The sequence below is a fragment of the Brassica oleracea genome, chromosome C2 (assembly GCF_000695525.1).
Source record: "Brassica oleracea var. oleracea cultivar TO1000 chromosome C2, BOL, whole genome shotgun sequence".
NCBI classification, from domain to species: domain Eukaryota; kingdom Viridiplantae; phylum Streptophyta; class Magnoliopsida; order Brassicales; family Brassicaceae; genus Brassica; species Brassica oleracea.
In genome coordinates, this window is record NC_027749.1 from 17,288,698 (window position 1) to 17,297,396 (window position 8,699).

Sequence of the window (8,699 nt, forward strand, 5' to 3'; positions counted from 1 at the left end):
CTAAGATATAAATTTTATTTTAGAATATTTAAGTCAAAAAGGAGATTTTTTTTGTGTGAGTCTGGGTCGGTAACTTTTCTTCTGTGTTTTCTAGTATTGTCGTTTTATTGTTTTTGATTTGCTCTAAGTTTATAGTAATATTTTTGTTTTTCGCCGGCTTTTGTAATCAGAGATATATAGTCGTTTTGCTTTGATTGTTGTTATAATGGTTATCACAGATTGTTTGACGGGTTCTAGAGTAAAATTTTCGGAAATAATTTCTTCTCGAACAGTTTTAACAAAAGAAAAGGATCTATCATTATCTGGAAAACTTTTAAAGTTTAGGCAACGAAGATGATTGCAACCCGTTGTAACGAGAGAAATCACTTTGATTGTTAAAAATGTGAAACAAGGTCATTATGATATCAATGTATTGTCATCATCCAACCAATTTTCGGTCTGGGCTTCATCATTGATTTCTTTTGTAGTAGTATTTGCCAGATCGTTTTTACCGGGTTAGATTATTTCTCAAGTGCTTCTTTTGGATTTTTTTGATGTGATGTACCATATCAACTGTTATGTTATTGTCTTTGATAGATAATATTGAAATAAAACACTATTTAGACGGAAAAAATGTTTCGGGTCATTTTTAGAATCTTTATAGGTACTTTTTATAGGTTTAAGTATGTTCTAGACAACTTTGAAGATTCTAGAACATATTGAATTATGAAGTGAATTGATGCTGAAAAGATCAAGTTACAGTCTGTATTTTTCACTTGGTGTCGATCAACGCCGGTGTCGATCGACACCATGGAGGATGTCGATCGACACCATGGAGGATGTCGATCGACACCCACGTATAGGGCTGGGTTCGCGGGTCAACCCGCCCCGCATGACCCGCCAACCCGCGGATCGACCCTATTTTTTAAACTCAAAATTCCAACCCGCATAACCCTCAAAAGAAAAATCGTAAACCCGCGGAGCCCGCGGATAATATTAAATTTAATAAATAATTATTTTTATTATAAATTAATTACTTTTTATAATAAAAATTATACATTTATAATTTAAATTATATAATTTTCATTAATTTATATATTTTTTACATATTTTTTTTTATTTTTATTTATTTTAAAAATATTTAGAAAAAAATAATATTTTTTTTTATTTTGAAGGTCGGCGGGTACCCGCGACTCAAATTTGGTTGATCCGCACCCGCCCTGCAGCGGGCCAAACGGGGCGGGACCCGCGGGTAATGACCCATATTCCCAGCTCTAGGCCACGTAGACCAAAAGCTGACATGATATATCAAGTTTTCAAGAATTACAAAAATAGTCTAGAAGTATTTGTAACTCCTAACGTATTTTGACCTATATAATCTATTCTTAAGTCATTGTTTAAGCTAAGATTTATTTTTATTTTAAAGAGTTTTTGGAGAGAAAAGTCATAACTCCTTCAGAGATTAATTTCAAACGCGTAGTTCAAGTTTTCGACGGATTCACTATTATTTATTATCTTAATCTTTTAGTGTAATTAATTTAGAATATGATTTGCATTTCTGCTATTATGTCTGAGTAAATCCACTTGTTAGATTTAGGATTTTAATTGCATGATTTGTTTGAGTGCTCCGGCGAACAGGGTACATGTTACGATTTGAAAGGAGAGAGACACAAAGCAAGATGAGAGAGTGTCACTACTTTGATGAAGATGTAAAACAAGGAAGAGTTTTTTTATAAGCGGGAAATTAGCAAAGCTCTAGCGCACTTAAACAAAAACATTAGTGACCCAACGAAAATGTCTAAGTTTGATGGTCCACTTGTGATAAAGATGAAGTTATCCAAGCACTCAACATGTTGATCAATGAGATTTTGGCAAAAGAGATGTAAGGACCCCATAAAAATCAACATAACAGTCAATCGAAAAATTTATCAATACATATTTACAAAAACTGAATTGTTACGGTCGCCACCATTTTTCTTGTGTCTGAGAAAATTACTTTTGTACATACTTGCTCCACCGCTAGTCACCAAGGTTCAATGAAATCAATGCATCAGCTCCAGTTTATAGCTATTTCTCAGTCAAGTAGCTGTTACAAATCAGTTCATCTTAAGAAACTTAATCGAGATATAGATCCTTAACACAATCACATTCTTTCTGAAAGACTTTTAAACATGTGTGACCACCACTTCTTCAGTAGATATTTACCATAATTTATTTTTCATCCAGAGATAAAAGAAACATGTGCCTCATCAGGACAGTGGTCGAAATCAGAGACAACCTGTGGTAGCAATTTAATTTGTTTCAAAACGAGTATCCATCACAGGGGGCCTGGTATTGTACTTTTTATGTAACACATACCGTTCTTTACAGGACACACTAATTTCACCCACGTGTTTCTGTATATTACACTCAACTTTTCTAATGTTTCTCGATCCATTCCAGATAATGATATTCAAACCAAAAATGTGTTTGCATCATGATCCGAAATGAGTGTCTTTCATTAGTTTTTGTGCCTACCAAATAAGTATCTAGTTTCTTTCTTTACTATTGAATTGTGTCTTAAGTTTATCGTTTTGAAGCTTGACTGGAACAAATGTTATTGTTCTCTTTTATTTATGTTATTTCTTATTTACCAAAGATTTTCTGACGGTCAGTAATTCTCTCAGTATCACAAATACATTTGGCAAAAAATGCAAAACATTTCACGAACATGCAACATAATAAAAATATAGAGCATTAAAATCATAATCTCAAACAAAATACTTGTTGTGGTCTTGAAATCCGTGGCTCGGCCAAAGTCTCACCAAACCGTTACACAAGCCATCTAGGAGAATCTAGCAATAGAGGTTTCGTCCAAGGAGCATATCTCGACAACCAAAAGGAGTTTTAGCATGAAACCAATTTTCCATGAAGTTCAACTCATCAATTCATCACTGAGGCTTGAAATTACCAGAAAATCTACGGACCAAGAAGTTATGGATCCTTGAAGAAGATATCCAACCCATCCGGAGCCATTTAAGGAAATAGTGGACAATCTTTCGATCAATCAGTTCCAAACCAATCCATCTCGACCAGGAGGATTACTACTTGAACCAAGACCTCCAGAATACAAATTCAACCATCCAGGAGCACTTGCCATCATCCTATCATGGACCAGCAAGCATAGGATCAGGAGGATCTATTCTTGCCCACGCTTGCCTTATTTGAAGTCTCATGCATTCAAACTCCAATAGCTCTTTTCCCTTGAGTTTATGCACGAGATCAGCAACAATCCATAAGGAAGATTCCCAGGAAGATCACATACCCCTTAACCGTCCAGGTTCAAGAAGACTCAAGTTCTTTAATTGGAGCTAAAATCCCACAAAAAGCTCCAACAAGTAGTTTTTAAATGCTTGATTTTCTTTCCTTAGTTTTGTAATTCTGAGAAAATACCATGACCTACATAAGCTCATTCTAGTTCTTTGTACAAATCACCTTACAATCTTTAAGAAATAAAATCAGTTTGTTCTTATTTTATCAAAGAAGAGTCTTTGCATAAAAATTGGTTTTTAGAGAATTCAAAGTATGATTCTTTGTTGTTCTATTGATTTCGTGAACTCTAGATTGTTTGTGTGATTCAAACAAACTTGGATCACAGATTGAGAGAGTCAATCGAGCCACTGATTGAGAGAGTCAATCATCTATCCATTGGTTCCATCACATCCATTTCAACCATCATTTGATCAAGCTGAGAGTGTACACAACCATCAGCTTGATTCCGCCTTATCTATCCTTATTATCTTTTTTGCATTCTTCTTGTTATTATTATCATCAGAATCTAATAAAGTTTATATTTGTTTCAGGTTATAAGGTCAGATTCCATACATATCGATATACGACCACATCTTTGGTCGATCATATTCAAGCTTCTTCGACCATCTGGTCAAGTCAGCTTCGTGCCCACAACAATACTACACCAACATTTCACACACAAAAAGTACTAAAGAGCGAAAACATAATCCTTTAAGATGTTTGATATTTCATGATCTTTTACGAGTTTCTGATCACTGCTAGTTGAAGTTTTCAATACGAAAGTTTATTCGTTTAATTAGAGCATTTTCTGTCGCAATGTGTCTTCTCATTTTTTAGAGTGTGAACAGTGTACTAATAAATTATGTTTTCATATAAAATTTTATTAGCACTTTGTATATTATTGATAGTTACATTTTAGTATTTATTATTATATTTTTCTCAAAATATTTTATTTTAATATTTGTCAAATAGTATTTTATATTTATTTACAAAAATTTAGTCATTATTGTAAATTATCTCTATAATATTATTTGAGAAGTCAATTTCCTATGTGTCACTCTCACGTTAACTCTCATGATGGTTGATTACACTAATACCCTTAATAAATTAAAAATATAACATTTAAAATACTATCATTTATTTTTTTATTTAGTTTTGCTTTTTAAAATTTTCCAAAAAACATATACAAATAATAAAAAGTAAAATATTTATAAAGTAAAGAAAATGAATTCAAAAACGAAAATATATGTATATACAATATGATTTCATAAAAAAAGGAAAGTTCAGAAAATAGTAATATTACATTTAAAAATATTTTAAATAACATAAAATGTAATTTTGAAGTAATAAAATACTTTCTTTATATCTATATTTTCTTAGATGAAAAATATAAATTTGTATATTATGTGATTTTATTAATTTACACAGATAATCTTGATATTAGAAAAAGAAATATTATTTCTTTTAAAGCAAAATTTTAAACAATACAAAAAAACTCAAAGTAATAGAAATATTTCTATATATCTATCTATTTTCTTAGATGATTACATAAAATAATTAAGTAACATAAACTGATATATGTTTAATTGACTAAAAATAGTTTATAATTTGTATTATAGAAATGTTTTATTTATTTTTTATATATTTTGTTGACTATAATATTTTTCAGTTACAGCAAAAAAATATCGATAAATTATATTTTACTTATATAATATTATTTTCAAATACAATCACAATTTTGTTTACTGCTTATTTTTAAGAGATACAAAAAAAAAACTAAAAATAAATTTTAAACTAAACAACGTTTGATCAAATAGTCACAAAATAGTTTAATGAGGTAGATATATTATATTTATCATTATTAAAGTTATATGTTTTCTTAATATTAAATTTACTTTTAAATTTTATGTTTTTATATTTGTGAAACTTAATAGAACCATAATCAAAATACAAAGCAGACTGAATTCTCATTTTTAGATTATTTAAACTATATTTTAGTTTCCATTCAATAAATCAAAGGCATAAAGTTATTTATAAGTTATAAAATATTTTAATTATTGTAAATATTGATATGTGTTCATGAGCTTCCAAAAATGTATCAGCTGCTTATGCATGTAACCTCCTATTGATCATCGCTTTATCTTTCTAATATTTTTAAAAAAACATCAACATATAATTTGATAAATATTATGAAAATACTTGGAAATTTCAAAGATACACAAAATTGATTTGATTTGACCTAATTATAATAAAAAATAACTATACTTCATTTTGAATTTAAAGAATATATATAACTTAATAAACTCACAACATGAGTGACTCGACTAATCAAACTTATATCTAAAATCATAGGTTTAACTACGATAAAAATATATAATTTTATAAGAATAGTAATTTATTTTATAAATATAAATCATAGGACAACTCAAAACCTATAAAAATAAAATATAAAATATTAACCAACTGTTACAATTTAGTTCTTTTGTAAAATTGATATATATGCATGAGACTTAAGAATTTTATCGTTATATTAATTTATGTAATTTAGAATCAGACCATTTAGTTTATTTTTTTATTTCATTCTAAGCACAATATATCTTAAGTTATACATAATCTTCATAAAATATATTTACATATCTAAGATAACAACCACCTAAATGCAAATAAGAAATTAATCAAAATTTTGAATATATTTAGAATAAAAAATATTACAGGTGAATTCAGAGATGCAATCCAATTTACCCAAGTGATAACTAAATTAACTGTAAGAACAATAAAAACCGATTAGATATAACATATATAAAATCATATGTATAATTAAAGTGATATAATATTATTAATATAAATGATGCATACAAATTATAAATTAATTTAAAATTAAAAGTAAATAGCAATCAATTATTATATTATATTTACTTTAGAAATATTTATATCCGTGCATGAGCACAGGAAAATCACATAGTTAATAATATTAAGGAATCAAAATGTAAATATCAAATTTTTAAAAGAAAAAATTAAAAGTGACCATTATTGGATCAATACACCTTCAACCTCTTGTATTCTCCATTCAAAACTAAGGTGCTTGTTGGATATGCTCTTATGAATATTCAAACTTATAATTTGTTGCCAAGATACGAGATTTGATGAAAGCATAAATATACTTGTTTCATAGAGAAACAAATGGTTTCCAAATTAGTTTTGAGTGTCACATAAGAAAGACAAGAAACTGGTTATACATTACTCAGGAATGGTACCAAGCTTAGGACGCCAAGCTCGCTGGAGAAGCCGCTTGCTGAATCTAAACCAAACCGGTGCTGCATTGTTCTCCACCTGTGAACTAGCAGCTGCGTTCAATTTAGCTGCCATGGCTGCAAGAACTTCTTCTTTTGTCTTCCCTTTCGGTCTCTCCTTCTCTTCTTCTTCCTCTACGGGAGACGAAGTCACGAATAAGTCTCGCAGTTTGCGTCCAGCTACGTCCTTGTCAGCAGCCAAGGAGCGGCCATGATGAATGAGCGGCTGCTCTCTGCGGCTAGGCGGTATAAGACTCAGAAGCATCTTTAAGGTTGTCTTCTTGCGACGAAATTGCACCAACGGACTTGTCCTCGGGCTTGGACTTCGTGTCGGGCTCGGTGCAACTCCACACTGCGTCGCTAGGAACTTGAATCTCTGCAGCGTCGCCATCGATTTGCGAATTTGAAGAACTTGAGCTAATAACAACGTGCCTTGTAAGTATAGCTGTTTCCAAGTGAGAATCAAACGCAAAAACACTTTTGTCTTTTTATTCTTTTGAAGCAGTCTCTTCTTTCAAAAGTGCGTGCTTTGAAAGGAATTTATGTGGACCTTAAGGACGTCGTTTCCAATGAAATTCCAAATGTGTCATTATTGATGATCTTTGCCGAAAAATTGAAAAAGAAAAAGTGTTTGTTTTATTCGATTCCTTTTTCTTTCTCATGTTGTTCTACTTTCGATGTACATAGCGAAACCTGATGAGAGCCACATGTTTCTGGTCTTAGGCCATTATTAACTCCAGTCGCTTAACTTGGATTCTTAGATTCGGCTAAGAGACAGGTTCTTAGTTTTTACCTAAGAAAAACTAAGAACCGTCTCTTAAATAAGAGATATAAAAAACGTCTCTTAACCGAAAAATGTAAAAAAAATAGCAAATCATTAGTTAAGAACCTCAAATAAGAGACCAGATTAATATGCTCTTAGATTCATCTTTTCAGCTTTAAATATTCTTGTCTTGTTACAGCGTTTTGGAATGAGACAGTACCTTTTGTGATTTTGATGACTAGTAGTTATTTGATATGCCACTGATTTGCAAAAAAAAAAAAAATCTCCATTAAAATATCTAACAAATAAACACACTCTTATTAGACTGCATAGCCAGATTCAAGTGGTCAGTAGCGACACTGAGTAAAAGCCATAGAAGCATATGCTTTCGGCCAAAATCTTGTTAAGATATCTATATTTTGCCAGCCATGTTTTCAATATCAACGGTAGCTTAGTTGTTTAATGTTGCTCTTGTGCTTTAAAAGGTGGTCAGTTCAAACTTGATTAACATCACCTTTAACATTTCATTATTATTATTTATTTAAATAATAGACTCACGTTTTTTTTACTGCTTCCAGCCCAAATTTTTCAGGGTTGGGTCTGCATGTGGTCAAAAATAGTGGTTTTGATTAATTATAAACGAGAAATCGGCCAAAAAAACACTGAACTTTGCGGGAATTGCCAAAAGAAACCTGTACTCGAACCTGACCAATAAAACCCTGATCTTTTGTTGACTTTTTTAGTTAATTCACAAACTTACGGTTGACTAACCAAATTAACACACCGTTAACGGACAGTTAAGACAGTGTTAACTCACCGTTAATTACTTCCGTTTAGTGAAACTACGTCGTTTCATTCAGTTGTTTTGTTAAACACAAAATCTTAAGACGACGTCGTTTTGCTTAATTAAAATTGTTGTTGCCTGGACTCGAACCCGTGCACTCGTGGTCGTAAGGGGGTATTGCCACTGAGCTAGTGGACTTTTCGGAAGGTTATCACACATGTTTATTTTTATTGATCAAAAGATGTGTTTGATTGCAATCAAACAAAATGAAACCCGTGTTTGAACGTAACCCTAATTTCTCAAATCGATTTGGGGATTTCTCTTGTAGAGATGGTAAAGACGAAGTTCACAAGGAATGGAAAGGAGGTAATGATTTTCGGAGCGATGAGGAATTTCGATTACGGGAGTGACGAAGCGGTTCAAGAGTCGAAGAAGGGTGGAGAACGCGATGCTTCTGTGAGTTTGCCATCGCTGGAGAGATCGAGGATTCGTAAAAGCGTTGAAGGGATATCGATGTTGGCATCTACAGAGGTGTCGAAGGCGTCGAAGACTAGGCGGGGAACTTCATATGGGTCGCCTGCGTCATCTCCGG

The 8,699-nt window shown here is 31.6% G+C and overlaps 1 protein-coding gene across 1 annotated transcript; it reads right to left on the bottom strand.

Annotated features, from left to right (window-relative positions):
- Positions 1-6,463: 6,463 nt before the first annotated feature.
- On the bottom strand, positions 6,464-7,046 carry LOC106326425. Its single transcript, XM_013764410.1, has one exon. The coding sequence runs from the start codon at positions 6,949-6,951 to the stop codon at positions 6,508-6,510; it is 444 nt and encodes a 147-aa protein (XP_013619864.1). The 5' UTR covers positions 6,952-7,046; the 3' UTR covers positions 6,464-6,507.
- Between the last annotated feature and the right edge of the window lie 1,653 nt (positions 7,047-8,699).